Source organism: Hermetia illucens, chromosome 5, assembly GCF_905115235.1.
Source record: "Hermetia illucens chromosome 5, iHerIll2.2.curated.20191125, whole genome shotgun sequence".
Taxonomy (NCBI): Eukaryota; Metazoa; Arthropoda; class Insecta; order Diptera; family Stratiomyidae; genus Hermetia; species Hermetia illucens.
This window is the reverse complement of record NC_051853.1, coordinates 27,635,349-27,652,530: the sequence shown is the minus strand read 5'-3', so window position 1 is coordinate 27,652,530 and position 17,182 is coordinate 27,635,349. Positions and strand designations below refer to the sequence as shown.

Below are 17,182 nucleotides of genomic sequence, written 5' to 3'. Positions count from 1 at the left end.
CATCCGAAAAGTGTCGTAGATTTAGAGGATTATTCAATTTGTAGCTTCGTCATATGCTGAAAGAGTGTGGGAAATCTCCCCCTGGTGTACGGTGAAAGTTATCGTGCCAGTAAGTGATTTCTCAATATACAGAAGACGCAGTTAAACAACAATAACAATTTATTACTATGTAACAATTTCCTATTATTTACAATGATTTCGCTACTTGAAATATACACATATATTATCCATCTCTCAACTCATTATCTAGATTCGCCTGGTCCTAAAGCTTAGAACTATTGTTCCTGTTTTAATTTGTCAAGTCGTTTCATATATGCTAGGAATGTTGTCCATAATACACTACAAATGCTTACAAAAACTACCCGATTTCCTTCTGGGATAAGGGAGAAATTGATAGTTTGAAGAACCGGCCAAACTAGAGCCGCCACCTGCAAATTAGGGTAAACTTTTAAAGGGAATTCTAGCAAAGGAATTTGAAAGTGACCCTTTACCTTCCATGTAGGGAAAAATTTGTTTTTGCATTCTTGAATACTCTCGTCAAATGATTTTAGTTCCAACAGACTCATCCCAACATAAAATGAACTAATAGCGAAGGGACCATAAGAGACCTGATCAACTAGGGCCTGTAAAAATATAGTCAAAATAAATACAACCACAAAACTACAGAAATATCCTTTCATACTTTTGAGATTGCCGTTTTTAAATTCGTTCTGGGCCACATGACTGATGTGAAACGAACCCACCCGTAAAGTGTGGGAGCCACAAAGAGTCCACCAAACACCGCAAATCGAAAACATCTTTTCCAGTCATATGTATCTGAAAACACGAAGAATTATCTAAAAGTTAGAAATATATTGAATTCTATTTGATATCTTACTCCACGTTTTCCCCTCGATAGTCTGCTGCACGAGACTACTTGTCGGCCATAGGACAGTGTAGGCTACCATACCTTTCACTAAAGGTCTCTTGGAGAGAAACGCTCGTAAATTTGTTAGTTTAAGGGAAATAGAAGACATCGTTAGAGTTTTTAAATTAAATTACATCACAAATAAAGAAACGGAGAAATTTTTGCGGGGACAGGTTAAATTGATCTGGAACGAGACAGAGAATTTGATATAGATTTATAAATCATTGTTCACGGTATTATTTTCAAGCTGGAATGAGAAACTTCGCGTGCTTCAGAACAGGAATGCTTTTTTGTGTGAGCAAGATAGGTACATCGTTCCCCGGCCTTCAAGCCTTCAAGTCAAGGAATTCTTTTCACCAACGAGAGGGGAGAGGATGAAGGGAATTGTTAGTTCAAAGAACCCGTTGCCCTCCAGCCCCTCCACCGATCGAGTTCAATCTTCTTCGCAATAAGAAGAACCCGAACGTAATATGCACCACGACTCCATCCGCCACCGCTCCTCAACTTCTCTCTAACAACGTCGTCTGGAGAAAGCTCCCCTGTGTCAGCATAAAATTTTTCACGAATCGGATCCCACTTTCCACAAGAGAAAAAGTGTGATCGGATCTTCTTGCCTTCCATTACAGAACACAGTCAGGAGATCGCGTCTTCCCAATCTTGTACAGGTAAGACTGAAAAATTACATCCAAGCATGCTCCCCATTTAGCTGCGAATCTAAATTCCTAATGAGCCGCGCAGTCCATCTGCCGCTTATTTAGTGTACGTTACCGTGCTTCACGAACAAGCACCACCCTTGAGTCTTCTCTCTTGCGCTTGTAGATGACGTTACATTCGTTAGCCAGGAGAGCAACAGGGACCGCTCGCGATCATCATCACAACCAAAACAGTGTGATAAACAGACTCGACCAGCAAAGCTCCCAGTTTCTACACTTCGGCAAACCGATTACCATACACTTCCTTGCCAAGGGGTAGAGCAGAACTGACTGCGTTGCACTCATAAGAATAAATCGCTTGATAAATGTAGGCCACCCAACGTTCGTCATTAGCCAATTTAAGGCTGCAGACTTGTCCGCCGCTGCTTTGATTTACTCAAAAAATCACATCTTGAAGTCGACCGTTAACTCAAGGTACTTAACTATTGGTTTTGAGTCTATAATCAACTCACCGATCGATATGGGACGCAGGGTCGAGGCAAGGCTGGAGCCTGAATTCCACCTTGGTGGTGGAGCCTGTGGTAGTTACTACTACATTAAGGGTATCCAAAAACACATGAAGATTGAAGCAAAGGATTGTAACTCTCCAAGTGGTAAAAAGTCACAGATTTGGAATCCATCCGCGACTTTGAGAAATCAGGTCGTGGCCGAGGCACGGATTTTGGAGGCCTCATGTTCCTCCTACAGAGAAATCTGTGAAAGACAGGCCACTTCAGTGGAAAACCTGTACCCGGAGTCTACGGCGCGGTAAGCCAGAAAGGATAGTACAGCAACTTTCTTAATTAGAGGAACTAGAAACCTGACTACTGCCGGCCTGTTGGTGACACTGTTGCTTACCTCTTCCAAAAAACGGATGGGGAAGGCTCAGGACAGAAGGAAACTTCAGCCACACAGGAGAAGATACTACAGGCTTGCCTGCCACAAAAGCTTCACTTCCGCCTCTACCAAGAAAAGCGGAAGAAATACCGGTATGTGGAAACAGATCCGAGCACTGCGAACCTGTAAGGGCACCCAGCCGGCAGCAACGGAAAGCACTGCGAAAGAAGATGAAGTTTCTTGAGAATAAGGGCATGGGCGTTGCTACACCACCAAGTGTGACGATGTCCAGAGAAATCGGATGCAAGAAAGCGGAACTTTTGGCGGAAGATGAGGACAAGCTGGTAACCCCGATGAGATCCACATTGAACGCAGCAGACTTTTCAGTTAGTGGCGGTATCCATATTAGACTACATATATGTCTACAAACATAAAGGCTCGTCAAATTAACCTGCAACATGCCAAAGCCTCTTCGTATCTACTACCTGTAAGGCTGACGAAGTTACAGGACTGTCCTTATATATTTCTGGTCTAAAAGTCACATGTTCGGTTTAACAAAATCTGTGGTACGTCCTACGTCCTGTTGTCAAAATTGGTATAGGCAACCATGCAGCATTCTGTTCCCAGAACCCAACCGTTGACGAAGTTGACCACTTATAATACCAGATTAATGACAAGAGGAGAAACATCATAGTTGCCTCCGCTTACTTACCCTATGGTTCTTTGTGCCCTCCGCCGACGCAAGAACTAAGGAATCTGGTAGTGTATGCAGAATCAAGTGGCCTTGAACTTTTAATAGGTTGTGATGCGAACGCTCAGCATATTTGTTGGGCATTAGCAAATGCAATCCTAGAGGAGAAAAACTGTTTGATTTTATCACTTCAGCTGGTCTGATAACCGTGAACGTAGGGAGCGCCCCTAGGTTCGTGGGGTCAACAAGAAGTGAAGTAATTGACCCGCTTGTGAACGGGACAAAGGCTGAAGAAAAAGAAGAAGAAGAATCTGCACTTCAAAGTTGTTAGAGCTAATTAGAGACTGACGAGTGCTAGATGAAGTCTCACTCTCAGATCACCGTTACTTAGAATTTAGTCTGACTATTGCAGGCCTGATGGCTCAAGTGGTTAGAGCGCTGGTCTGTCGTAGCGGAAGGTCGCGGTTCAAATCTCACTGGTGGCGAGGGATTTGTATTGTGACTGGATGCCGAACACCAGTCGACTCAGCTGTAAATAAGTACCTGAGTCAAATCTCGGGAGAGCGCAATGCTGACCACATTGTACTACTATAGTGTACCTTTACGATCTTGAATGAAGATTTCTAACCCACTTCAAGGCCCTGATCCAATTGGATTGCTGTACCAGCGATTATTATTATTGCTATTATTATTGTAGGCGAACAGCCTGTAATGCAAAGACGGAACCCTAGGAAAACGGATTGGACAAAGTTCAATGATCTTCTCGGCAACAAAGTAGTGCTCCCTAGGCGACTAAGGATTCCTTTAGCGATAGAAGATCAATTGAAAACTCTGAACCGAACGCTTTTAAAGTGCTTTGAAAAGGGATGTCCTATTACTCGAGGCCAAAGCGGTAAAACAGTGCCCTGGTGGAACCGAGAACTGCAAAGACTCAAGAAATCAACAAGATGACTTCCGAATGGTGTTTGTAACAGCAAGAAAAATGAAGTCTAGTTAAACTTCCGGAACTCAAAGGGTGACTATAAGAGGGTCGTAAAACGTTCGAAGCGAGACTTCTTTAGAGCATACTGTCAGGAACTGGAAGGCGAAAGAAACACTTCAAGGCTATGCAGAGTCCTTAAAAAGGATAAACCCCTACCTTATTCGTCCGATTCAATCCTCAAACGTCGCTGTAGGTGTTGCCCTTCATTAAAAGATGAACCAAATCTGGCAGCCGTTGAGCTTCTTTTCCAAGCAGCTGAACCCCGCTCAACGGAACTACAGCACTTAGTATTGTTCCCTTGAAGGCAGGCCGTTCAGTGTTCACGAACCATAAGCCAATCTTTGCTTTGAAGCAGCGACCAAACGTCCCCTCGCGAACTTCGCCGCCTGAGTTTTATCAGCCAGTTCACGTCCGATATTCAACAAGTGCCTGCAAAAGATAATGTAGTTTCTGACGTTTTGCCACATGTTCAGGTCAAGATCCCCGTCACCGTTAATTTTCCGGCAGTCACAGAGATGCAGAAGAACAACGCAGTTCTTCAGAACTTTAGGAACAACTCCAAAAACGAGACTAAAGAGTTTCCTCTACCTTCAATTCAACGTTCAGTATATACCGCGGGACCTCAGGCAGAGCAAAGGCCGTATATTCTAATCGATTTCCGTAAGAAACAATTTCATGCCGTTCACGAGCTAGCGCACTCAGCCATTCGGACAAGTAATCGGTTAGTCACCGTTAAGAATTTGTGGCCGTCTATTAACAAGATCGTTAATTCTTGAGCCGGACAATGCATCACACCGCATCAGAATCCCTCAGGGATCATCAGCGAGGTGCCCTAGCTGATAGTATACCTACGTCCTAGGTAGTAGCTTTGAGAAAGCCTCTCGATGAAGAGCGAACTACGAATTACCGGTATACGTCGGGATACACTAGGAGTCCAAGAAGCCATCGACAGCTCTCTGCAGATGTCGATGGGGTGATGTAAGCGTAGCTCTGCCAAGGTGGTAGTTGTGACGTGTATCAGGAGCCAGCCCTTCGGTTAGTGTGCATTGAACCGGTGTTAGTAGACCACGTTTCCCCGAGCAAGCGCTGATCCGTTCTTAATCAGCTAAGCGTAGATCAAGCCTCACGGAGCTGGGGTAGGGACCTTTTCCCCGCGGTACCTGACTATTGCGGCCCGCTCCCTTGCACGCGTTGTGCTGGTGAAATTCCCATGGAGAATAATCATATTAACACAAAAAATCGACGAAATATCAAGGGAGGAGGAAGAACTGACTTCATTTGGGCACAGCACATAAATGAAATACCCGATGTGTCACCGGGACACGCAAATAAATGGGAAGTCTTATCAAGTGGCAGGACTAACGATGCCGGGATGGCATCTCCAATACCCTCTAGTGTCCCTGTTCCGAAAAAAAGCCCAGTCAGAATCGCTAGTGCTGAGCAGGTGGATTCGGAGACGAGCCGAATGGAAATGCAGTCGACCGCTCCTAGCTAGAGCTGAAAAGGAAAGGCTCCTCAAGAAATGCGCGACAGTGATGAAGCGTATGCGATCGACCACGTTCCTACAGAAGAATATCAGCAAAGACGTGAAAAGCGGGCTGATGAAACTGGAGAAACTACTTGACCGCGCCTCCAGCGGAAGACGCGCGGAAAGCAGAGACAGCCGCACTTCCCGCTGAGAACACTGCACGTAAAATGGTGGCGGAGTCCCCGTTGAACTGGATCGGCAGACAACAAGCAAAAAGCGGTCAAGGGATTGCTAGGGAGTAGGATCTCATTTCTAGTCTAGAGCCTATGTGCGGATTTATAGAGATCTGAAAAGCGTGAATATCCAAAGGTAACCAATGTCCGGATAGGTATCACTTCTGTAAATGCTCGATGCCAAACACTCGCGTTGGTGAAAGTCCCCGAGCAATATACAAGGAGACTTGCGTCTTAGGTAGTAGCCTTGAGAAAGCCTCTCGATGAAGGGCGAACCACGAATTATCGGTATACATCGGGACACACTGGGAGTCCAAGGAGCTCTCCGCCGATGTCGATGGAGTGATGTGAGCGTAGCTCTGCCAAGGTGGTAGTTGTGACGTGTATCAGGAGCCAGCCCCTTCGAGACCCTTATCGGGTAGTGTGCATTGAACCGGTGTTAATAGACCACGTTTCCCCGAGCAAGCGCTGATCCGTCCGAGAATTCCGCGTTGAGCTAAGCCCCACGAAACTGGGGTAGGGGCTTTTTCCCCGCGGGTACCCACATTCCTGACTACGGCCCGCCCTTGCACGCGTTGTGCTGGTGAAATTCCCATGGAGAATTATCATAATAATACAAAAAATCGCCTCCCTCCCCGGAACAAAGCGCAGCCAGAAAGGGAAATATGGGAAAATGCTATTATTTATTCTCGCCTATTTTATCAAAAATTAGAATTGGGAGACGGCATAGGCCAGGGCACCAGACAGCTACCAAGGATCCCGAATTGTTGGACCTTGCCGCAAAATCGCAACGTTGGAAATCCTTATTAGGGCAAGCCTAAACCGGACATCGGTTGTTACGCCGTTGATGACGATGTTCTCACAAAATCCACCATCAAATCCCGCTCCGCAGATAACGTAATTGCGGCCAACGTAAACTGCCAAAACACCTCCTCCACATTTATAATATACTGACTTTGCATTGGCAAAATCGTTAGTTCCTAATCTATTTTAAGGCCGTTCAGGTGTTAAAATTTCTCTCAAATTTGGGGAAACTCGGCCTTGTCATTGTACACTGAGTTCCATGGTACAAGGCCGTGAACTTGACCTAATCGGATTTCCTGTACACAAAGGACATTCGACGGACCACGAAACATGCAGAATTTTGTTGGTGATTTTGGTTAATACGTACCTAGCGAAACCAGCAAGTCACAACACTTTCGTTATCTCATAATTTCAGTAAATTCTTTGCACTACAACTAAACACTCAAAGGTATGAGCTAAGTAAACGTCAATACAGACAGCTGCTTGGTATTGACGTCACAGCTGTCAATAGGAGACTGCCTAGTGATACCCGATGTAGACAATTCTTAGGAACAATAGAGCGAATTGCGCGTTTTGCTTATTTATGAAAGAAATTGTAAACGGAAATCGGTAAAAGTTTTTCACGCTGTTATACACAGCTTGTGATTGTTAACATCTGTGTGTCCATGGCTTTCATAATTATTTACCAGCGGAAAATTTTTGAATGCACACTGGAAAATTTCAGCATGGCAATGCCACCATCACAGTTCAAGACGTCAAATTCCCGAAACTTCAAGTCCGAGTTGTATTCATATTCCTTGCTTGCCGTCGCCGTTCCTTCCATCTCAACCCGTTTTTATTACACAAAAATGAGAAATTGTTTTGTGCCGAAATGCGATAACTTTTGTAAAAATAATCCTCGTCGAATGATGTTTATGGCGCCAAAGGTAGTTGGACGCTTGATGCATTTGTCTCGTCATTATCACAAAATTTAGCTTTCTAGGATGAGAACCTTTTCAACTTATGGAAGGAAATTCTGCCGAAAACTCGTGAGTTCAAGAAGATCGACAAAGTATGCGAGCGGCATTTCTCGAAGGACGACATTATGACTACTTTCGATCACGTAATTAATGGGGAACTAATGCAGATGGAACGGGGACGACCTCGTCTCAAGCCTCACGTCGTGCCCTCATTGAATTTAGATATTGACCCAACGACTCTGGCAAAGGTAACCTCCCGTGCAGCTGCCAAGATAAGCCAGTAACAATATTGTCACCTTTTCAGATGCAGGCAAACAAGAGATCAGCTTCGGGAAAGGGTACTGTGAAGAAAGCTCTTAAAAAAGTATGGCCAACGTCCCTTTTCTTACTTTGCGCACATTGATTTCCTTATCTTGTTTTTAATTTATTCATTACCAGGAGAAAATCTCAGGCGACGAACAAGATGAAACTAGCGTCTCATCGCCGTCGAAGCCTGCGCAACCCAACGAGCTTATAATTCAAACGAATCCCACATTCGTGACGAGCAACGTAATCATCAAATCTCCCACGCTAAGTCTCCCAAAGGAAATCGTCCTGGACCCCAATGACTTCGTAGAAGAAGAAGTGATCAGTGAGTTCGAATCCTTATACGACGACGTATTCGAAGTAACGCTGCCAAGCACGCTCTGGGGCGTACATCGAGAGCCTAAACGCAACTTCATCGCCTTCACATGCTTCGACGTCCAGCAAATGCAGAACACGAAGTGCGTCGTGCTGAGCAGCAACGGCTGCCTGAAAATTGCACTGAATGGGCGAATTATTAGCGAGCAATCATTCGGTCACGAGCTCAATCCAGATTTCATGTCGAATGTGTTGAACCAAGTGGAGGAGACGCGCTTCTGCTCAAACTGGAACGACTCGGGGTCGTGCGAGTTGATAGTGAGCAACGAATCGGATCTATGTTCGTCGTGCTCCTAATGGAGTCGTTTAGATAATCGAGTGTTCTATGCTCGCTAGAAAAAATGAGTTGCATGTGTGAATGAGGCCGGAGTGACAAATATTCAGAGATACAATGTCTTATTTAATTTTATTCGTAAGTCAATAATTTAACGCAACAAATAAATTTCTTAAATCGAGCCAGCATTTAACTAATGAATATCTTTTAAGTCGCTTTTTCAATGTTGAATGGAACTTAATTAGGCTCGGATGTTTAGGGGAGCTTCTAGCCAAAATCCGGCTTTCGACGAAAGAAGTGCTGACGACCAATCTGGCGCAAATTTGGGTTTAGTTTTAGCGTTTTAATGAAGATCGAAGTCCTTACAAACCTTCTCTTACCAGATAATCGCCCATTAGGAATACGCGAATATAAAGAAATCTATTTTTTCGTAAAATTCGCAATTCTCTCAACCAAAGTCGCAATTTTTCCATTATGTTGTCACTATCCATCCAATTAGAACATAACACGTACTGCTACTCGTCCCCACCCTTTCTTGCACTGTCACCTATCCACAACCAATTCCGCCGTCTAATCAGCACATCTACCGGTACTTGCCGCATACGTCGACATAATCATTCATTCCCTGGCGGACTCCGGTTTAAGCTCCAAATTCCTCTGAGATTTTACCTCGATGCAGCACATGACATTTGGACCATCACGCGTAGCTCTTCTTCTTGTTCTTTAGTCTTTGTCCCGTTCACAACCGGGGTCAGCTAGTCGCGATTGGTTGCGCCATTTTGTTCTATTAAAGGCCTGATCTAGATGCAGTCGTGAGACTCTCAAATCCCCATCCAGCGTGTCAAGCCACCATTATTTCAGTAAGTGAATTCTCGTTAGCGTGAATTAAGTGACCATACCACCGAAGACGGATCTCGCAATTTTTCCACGATTGTTGCAACCCCATATAGATCGCAACCATCGTCATTTCGGATGCGATCAAGGCTTGTTACATTACTAGTCCAACGAAATATTTTCGTCTCCATTACTGGGAGACGCCGTTCATTGTCTTTTATAGTTGGCGACTGGGCGGACGACACTGTGGTACATTTTAAATTTGAGACGTTCGACAAAAAACGCCAGTTGTGGAACACCACCATGTTGCGCTAATGCGTCATTCAAATTGGTGTTACATAAGGCGATTATTCCTTTTTTGAACAAATTATTCGAAATCATTTTTGCTAATAGACGCTAGGAAAACATCCGCATAAAACAGTGTATAAGACGCTGATGAAGTTGAATGTCTCGTGTGAAAATGCTTATAACAAAAATAAAGAGGAGTGGTCACAAAGCACTCCCTTGATGAACACCGATGGTTTTAATACAACCGCTTTTACTTTACTTTTCGGATCGGAGCAATTTAAATCAACGCACGAGTTCTTCTGGCACTAGATGTTGTCATAGAGCATACCAGATAAGTTCGAGAAGGACACGGTCAAACACTTTCTCTAGATCCAGAAATGCAATGTAAAGAAGGCGATACTTCTCACGATGACTCTCCATGCAGCATGTATTCCGTTAATAGTTACGCAGTTCTTGACAAACCCCGCTTGATGGTTTGAAGAATATGGTTGTGAAGAATGCGTTCAAAAATATTAAAGGTCTGGAACAACAACAGGATAGGACGGTAATTTGAACATTCTGCTGAACTACCATTCTTTTTCCATATTGAAACTGTGGTGCTTCCTTGCCAGTCAGATGGTAATCTACCATCCCAGCTCTTCGTATTCCAGAGCTCAGATGCGATTTCAGTCGCGCTGACAGTTACGTCTCTACGGATTAACGTGGGTACCTGTCTCGGGGACTTAATCCCACGGTCTTCTTAAGACACGGATTAATTTTGTGACCACAGTCAGAGCCCCGCTGTGACGAGCTACAACGATACCAGTCTATACCGAGTGCATGGCTCAGCATTCATACTGGTGGATGCAGGACCTACCTAAATCTCTACCGAACTAAGGAGTCTTGAAACGCAACACCACGTCTGGGGCCCGAAGGCCTCTGTTCGCTTGAGCGCAACCACAACCCCCATGAAGCTCTCACTAGGCGGCCAATCGCAACCAACCAAGCTGAACCCACATACAACAGGAATTCCCCTGAAGTACGTGTATTCAGGGGCTATCCCGGTTCCCATGGTACCAGTGTACCCCTGGTAAGGTTTCGTGGCTGTTGCCACTTGAGATGAGCCCCCGTGCAGACTCAAGTCTGATCGCCCTAGTTAGGCATTTGGAGCATTCGCTTACTCCGTCACGGTTGGCAAACCATTGCGATGCAGCGTCTCCAGGTGCCCACCACCATGGAGGTTCTCCTCGGCCACTTGGTTTTGGCTCGGCCGACACCAGCCGCGCTGACAGGTGGAACTGCTCCAAATGTCGGCAATGCTTGTAGAAGTAGAAGATAAACAAATTCTTCCGTTGAAATCTAGATCTAGATCTCTCTCACCATCCGGAGTGTCCCGTTTATCGTAAAGATTGTTATAATGGTTCGCTCGGATGACGGCGACCGCTTTCTTTGCTTCCCTGTTGGCATTCTAATAAATTTGCCAATTAGCCAGCGTTTTATCGTTGAGAACCTTGTGGAATAGGCATTTTTTTCATGGACCTTCATTTCAACCTCGTAATTCCAAAGCCAAGTATCTCGGTTAATGTACCACTTAACATACCTGGCTTGGTGACCCCCAGAGTTGCATAGGCTGCTTTGTAGATCGTGTCCTTTACTTGCTTGCACGATTCTTCCACATCGCAATCGTAATGGTTGGTAATCATTTCTTCTCACGAAATTGCAACCATTTAATGCGCGGCGGGTATTAAATGGTGGCTGTTTTATCAATGCCTTGATTCGCGAGACCGCAATCAACGGCCGGTGTTGAGATGCGATGGTCTCAAAGGGAACGGCTTTGTAGTCAATGACGATGGCAAAATGTCGACGTCTTATAAGAATATAATCGATTTGCGTTTTCCTGTTCTCACTACAAAATGAAATAAGATTAGACAATCGTTTGATGAACCATGTATTCACAAGTACAAGGTCATGGGTATCCGCAAAATCGACTCAGCACAGCTGTTGCGTGCTCGAAACCCTTTTCTCCCATGGCACCTGTTACCGTCTGGCTTTTCACCCACATGGCCATTAAGGTTGCCTGCAATAATGATATAGTCATCAACAACTTTACAGCTCTTTGGCTCGAGAATAGCAAATATATAATAGCAAAATTAAGCGAAAATATACGAAGAAAAGATCAACTATGAGCTCGAAAGGATCAAAGACGCAGACTAGCCCAGACGCTAAAGGGCAGAGTGGTTGTCTTTCCCACATTATTATCACCAATAGGTATTGTATCTAAATTCCTCACGGTTTCCCTAGATGTCTTGCAACTGTCGCCAGACTGGCTCAAACAACGCAGAAGCGTGCCATTCTGCAAACGTAATATATATGAAGGAAAAGGGTCATCTATAAAAAGAAAAACAAAAATTCATATAATATTTGTATTTATTTTAATCGCGAAATAGTAACCCAGAGCTTCAGAGATAGTTTGGATTTTCTTTTAAAGTCGAAAGTTCGCTAGAAGGATCCGATAAACATAGGTGTCCAGTCGAGTCGAATCGACGTTAGGAGCACCACAGCCACTCTCCCTCCAGTGCTCTTTGTTTTTTTTCAGTGTTTTTATAGTTTTAAGACCAATGATGACGGCCAGGATCGTAAAAAGAAAATCTGTGCCTGAGGTGAAAATTGTTGGGAAAGAGGGCCGGGGTAAAAATTATTCGGGTCTGGGGAGAAAATTATCCGACCTGGCGATAACCCTTTTTTGATTCAAATTCCTTTCCTGGGCCGCCGAAAACACTCCGGGTCGAGAGGGCATTCCCCCTTTCGAATGAAATGATGTCTATGTGGAGATTGACGTCGAGAGGTCTGCCGATTCGAGATGTACTGTCTTTAGGTCGTCGGTACAGTAGGCGTCCAGCTAATTTATGATGTCCAATCGTTGAAATTGGAGTTTCCAGATTTTTCCATTACCTGCTTGTGCTTTGACGATGGTGAAGGGTTACCTCGTTATCCATTCTCTTGACGAACCCCGGTACTACAAGATGTAGTCCAGGTGATGACTTGTCTGGGCGAAGTCTTTGCTTGGCCGTGTATACAAGTAGCCAGTGATCGTTGAAAACTGTGGAGAAGCGGCCTTACTGAAAGCGTTGAAAATGACAAAAGAGAGCGAACACTGGAACGTTTCTCGGTTTTCAAGAGTTGCCTGGATAAGATACTCAGAGGGCGCCAGATACCAGTAGAAAATTCCCGCCTGAGAAATGCACCGAACGGAGTGCTGTATTATTCTTGGCAGGCAGTCCTTGAGATGCTGTTGCAGTGCAACCCTCCGAATACGACGGCGATATAAATTGAACATTCTCAGGAACCGACAAAGTTCAGGCAGCTGTCTCTAGCATTGGAAAATCATCTATAGCTTGGATCTTGCTTGAAGGATGATACCCTCTGAAGAGACGATGTAGCCGAGGTACTTTGTTCCCTGCACAGAACGCCTTTGTCCAGGTTGATGCGTAGTTTCACGTAGATGTCGAAGTTGCTGATCATGGTAGTATAAAGAGACGAATATGTCGTCCAAGTAGCAACGCGCCAACGGACAGACTCGCAGGAGATGAGGATTTCGAAGACCCATCGATGACTAGATGATCTTCAAAATAACACTTTCTGCAATCGGGAACCGTGCGGAGATCGATCACAGAAAAAACCTTGCCCGGCGGCTTCCAAGCGGGGTCCGACAAACCTACGCCGTTGTGTGAATTTTGTAACTTCTAACTAGGTGAAGTTCCAATAAAGAGAGGGAGAGACACTCGAACATGCGTTCATTTTATCCTCGTATTGTTGCCAACAAGGGATAGATCGTGATTCTTCCTAAAGAGGAGAGTTTGCTAGAATGGCGTGCTACCGATGACAAGGACAGATCTTGGTTTGAGTCTTGGAGAGTTGGAAACGCGATATATATTCCATGTATTCAATTGGAAATTATGATAAGTACATACAACGCAAAACCGGAAATACCCAAAAGTTCATCGCATACCCTTTAACGGAATCTTCTGAATCTTCTGTTCCTGGCCAGATACCAGTGGAACAATTATTTAGGAAACCGTGGATCAGTTTAGATTAAATTTTCCAAGCAGTCTTGGTATAGGTGCAAGAACATTATATCTCCTCCTAGATCAGATCTGCGTACCCAAATCTGACGTCGGAATGGAACTTATTTGATATATATAGCTGCCATTTACCCCTAAATGAGACGTAGCGTGTCAAAGCAACTCCTTCAGGAATTCCCGAGAAGCTTGCACTCTTCCCCCAATGTTCTGCGCTATGTGTTTCTGAGTATCAACTACTCTGGGGTAGTGGATTCCAATGCACGATGTAGCCAGCAATTGAATTGTTACCCTTTCTCATTGTGTGACCTACCCACTACGACTTTCGTCTAGTCATCAACGCGTCTGCGGGCATTTCGCCGGAGTTGACAAAATTCTCAACTTATTATTGTCCTAGACCAGAGTTCCCCTATAAAATAACACAAACAAATGTTAATGTCGGCTTCAATCTTTCGAATAACAGCGGCGATTGCTTACCATGAGCTGGTCATATAGAGCAGCACAGAAAGGACAATACCATAAAACACAATGCAACATGAAGAACCACACCCATAACGAGAAGAAAAAACACATTGACAAGCAGGCCTGACGAGACAGGGGGTGAAAAGGGGGATTTCCCCGGGCCGTGAGTTTTCTTGGGGCCGCGGAAGAGAACTTTCAATGAAAGCGAGGTTAATTTTCAATCCATACATGTATAATTTTTACCCCGGGCCCGAATTCCTTCTCTACAGCCCTGGTGACAAGATACAACCCTGGCGGACTCCACTTTCGACTTCAAATTCCTACAAGATTTTTCATTTATATGATGATATTTGCGCCATCATATGTGGCTTTGATAATAGCTATTAATTTCCCCGAAATGCCTCTCCTGAAAGAGAGCACTCTAGATACACTCCCTTTTGACACTATCGAATGCCTTCTCGAAATGGATAATGAGCAAGTGGAACGGTGATCCAAACTCCGCACACCATTCCCAAGTAATGATTGCCCATGCGTTGCCGAATTATCAGAGACCATCAAACCTCGTTCTGCACACTAAAGGACGAAATTATGCCATCACGAGGGGGGGGGGGGGGGGGGGGGGTACAATCCGCATCTGCATATTGCGGGAGCTAGTCACCACAATTGAAGCCATGCTGCAGAGCGAGAGAGCGAGGACAAGTGTGGTTGAGTGGCACGTAACACTCAAGGAATTCTTAAGGCGAAAAAAGATGGATAGGAGAAATATCAGAGTAGCTAAGGCCCCCTGAACCACAATGTTTTGCTCCTTTACAGAGTAGGCCTAGCCTGCGGTAGTGTGTTCCGGTTTGGAACCCTAGATGCTCCAGGTAGGTGTCTTAGCCGATAGTCTGAGACAAAAGTGCGTAAATGCATTTCACCTCCCTACCCAGAGAGAGGGACATTATCCTCCTTTCCGCATTACAGTGATATTTGAAAATGAACCTATAATGAAGACAGTAAAAAAATTAAAAGTCAGAAATATTTCAGAGAACAAGTATTCATTGTTATCATTGCCCCACTTGCACAGAATTGTCATTTAACATGTTTTCCCCATAAAGAAATGGAAATTCAAATAACTGAAGAAAACCCAACCGTTTGTCCAAAAGTCAAAAGTGATGAATTGCTATCAGAATTCGAGGATGCCTACGTAGAAGGTTTTGAGGCTCTGCGTAAAGGAAAAGAGTCCGACTCCTCACTTCCATCGCCAATTAACCTAAACGTGTCTGATGCCATCAAAGTTAAATTACCGAATCTCAAATGGCACAAATATGATGTGATACCACGAAAAATGAAAGTAACAAATTCAGGTCGAACCGGTAAGCTTCTGAAGACTTTTCAGTTGGCGAAGTTTGCAGAACAGACAATAAGCCTTGCTCTCCTCTCCTTATTCCCATCTAATGTAAGAATTGCGTTTCAGTTATTTTAAGTGCTAAATGGGATGAAGAATTTCCTTACATCACAGGCGGACCATTTCGGCACGAAAAATATGTGTTATCAGATATCCATTTCCATTGGGGAAAGACAGCCAATGAGGGAAGCGAGCACTTGGCTGAAGGATTGCAACGTCCTTTAGAAATGCATGTAATGCATACAAAGAAGGGATACACTCTCAGGGAAGCTGTAGAAAAAGTCGACGGAACAGTAATTGTGGTATATCTATTTGAAATAAGTTTCCATCATAACCCTGTCTTGCAAAGGATTCTTCTCAATTTGGAGAATATTCGGCAATCTGGAACGGATTATCACTTACCGCCTTTTGAAATCTCCCGATTGGTGATTCCATTCGAAGAGGACTTCTACTTCTACTGGGGAACGGTAACCTCGAAGGAGGAAGTATGCCCTATGATGTGGGTCATCAATCGAAAACAGGGATCTATCTCGAATGCTCAGTTGAAGTTGTTTCATCGTTTGTTGGACCCTAGCTTGCGTTCGATATCAAGAAACTGGAGACCTGTTAGAAGCAAAGAAAAGAGGAATCTGTTTTATGTAAATCCACTGGCACCGAACACTTTACAAACAATGGATCCAAGACCGATATTATACCAGGAGAAGGTTCATTATACTTCGGCGGTTTCGGTAGAATTGGAGACACATGCCCCACGAGAAAGCATAGTAAGTGGTTCTCCATGATAAGACTATTTTGCAATATATTTTCGAAATATACTTTCTAAATGTGACTGCGAAATTGTTGTATTCTAGTGAAAATAGGAAGTATTTTAGGGTTGCTGCACACGTTCGACCGCCACGGGAGTTGGCGCGAGCGAAATTCCGCGCTGCTAATGCCGTGTATGTGATGCAGTGCATTGGTGTGTACCCACGTGGTTGCGAGCACACGGCTGCGAATTGCTGCAAACACGTGTCAGCATTTGTCATACCGAAAGATATGGCACAACTTTTTATGGCTTCACACATTCCAACGGAAACCAAAGGCAGAGCACCCTTAAAGATTTATTTCGGATTAATGGAAATGGATCTTAATGGAATCACTGAACGAATGATGCTTCAAAATTCCTCTCCAGAGGAAACTCATCAGACGCTGCTTCTGCCCTGGCAGCAGCGTAACCGTCAGGACATCGTTTCAGGATATTTTAAGGTTGGTGAGTTTTGGGTAAAAATATTTTGAATTCGGGATACAAAAAATAGGGTGTGGAATAATGAAAGTGTTATGCGAAACCTTGGAATACTAGAAGTATTAGCTATGCATGAATTTCCGCTTGCATCGAATATGACTGCAACTTGTGCAAAGGCAATCATGTCCACTTCCCTAAAGACTTCGATGTAGTGTTATTGATCTTAAATTGGGCTTGCACTGGTGCGGCGAAGGAGATCCCTCTCTCTCTCCATCCAGACAACATTGTCGAAGAGATGCTGAGGAGTGCTGGCAGGTGGAGCCGTGTTGCCCATTACGTTCGGGTCCTTCTCGTTGCTAAGATAGAGCTCGACTGGTGGTGGAGTCGGATGACAGGGGGTTTC

At 44.4% G+C, this 17,182-nt stretch overlaps 3 protein-coding genes across 7 annotated transcripts; 2 read left to right on the top strand and 1 right to left on the bottom strand.

The window, feature by feature from the left end:
• Nucleotides 1–143: 143 nt before the first annotated feature.
• Nucleotides 144–7,120, bottom strand: LOC119657306 (mpv17-like protein). Its single transcript, XM_038064165.1, has 5 exons — nucleotides 6,982–7,120; nucleotides 878–1,091; nucleotides 683–816; nucleotides 492–623; nucleotides 144–428 (listed from the first exon to the last, which is right to left on the bottom strand). The coding sequence occupies exons 2-5, from the start codon at nucleotides 1,014–1,016 to the stop codon at nucleotides 276–278; spliced, it is 558 nt and encodes a 185-aa protein (XP_037920093.1). The 5' UTR covers nucleotides 1,017–1,091; nucleotides 6,982–7,120; the 3' UTR covers nucleotides 144–275.
• A 221-nt stretch (nucleotides 7,121–7,341) lies between these two features.
• Nucleotides 7,342–8,709, top strand: LOC119657097. 2 transcript variants are annotated; one of them, XM_038063853.1, is made up of 4 exons: nucleotides 7,342–7,540; nucleotides 7,589–7,821; nucleotides 7,878–7,937; nucleotides 8,012–8,709. In XM_038063853.1, exons 2-4 carry the CDS (start codon nucleotides 7,699–7,701, stop codon nucleotides 8,549–8,551), a joined length of 723 nt encoding a protein of 240 aa, XP_037919781.1. In that variant the 5' UTR covers nucleotides 7,342–7,540; nucleotides 7,589–7,698; the 3' UTR covers nucleotides 8,552–8,709. The 2 variants fall into 2 exon arrangements, with proteins under 2 accessions (XP_037919781.1, XP_037919780.1); XM_038063852.1 differs by having other exon boundaries at nucleotides 7,343–7,540; nucleotides 7,597–7,821.
• A 6,491-nt stretch (nucleotides 8,710–15,200) lies between these two features.
• LOC119657670 (putative carbonic anhydrase 5) lies at nucleotides 15,201–16,366 on the top strand. Of its 4 annotated transcripts, XM_038064696.1 has the most exons (3): nucleotides 15,201–15,525; nucleotides 15,627–15,850; nucleotides 15,907–16,112. In XM_038064696.1, the coding sequence occupies exons 1-3, from the start codon at nucleotides 15,270–15,272 to the stop codon at nucleotides 15,967–15,969; spliced, it is 543 nt and encodes a 180-aa protein (XP_037920624.1). In that variant the 5' UTR covers nucleotides 15,201–15,269; the 3' UTR covers nucleotides 15,970–16,112. The 4 variants fall into 4 exon arrangements, with proteins under 4 accessions (XP_037920624.1, XP_037920622.1, XP_037920625.1 ...); XM_038064694.1 differs by having other exon boundaries at nucleotides 15,627–16,366; XM_038064697.1 differs by lacking the exon at nucleotides 15,907–16,112 and having other exon boundaries at nucleotides 15,201–15,608; nucleotides 15,672–15,812.
• Nucleotides 16,367–17,182: the final 816 nt, after the last annotated feature.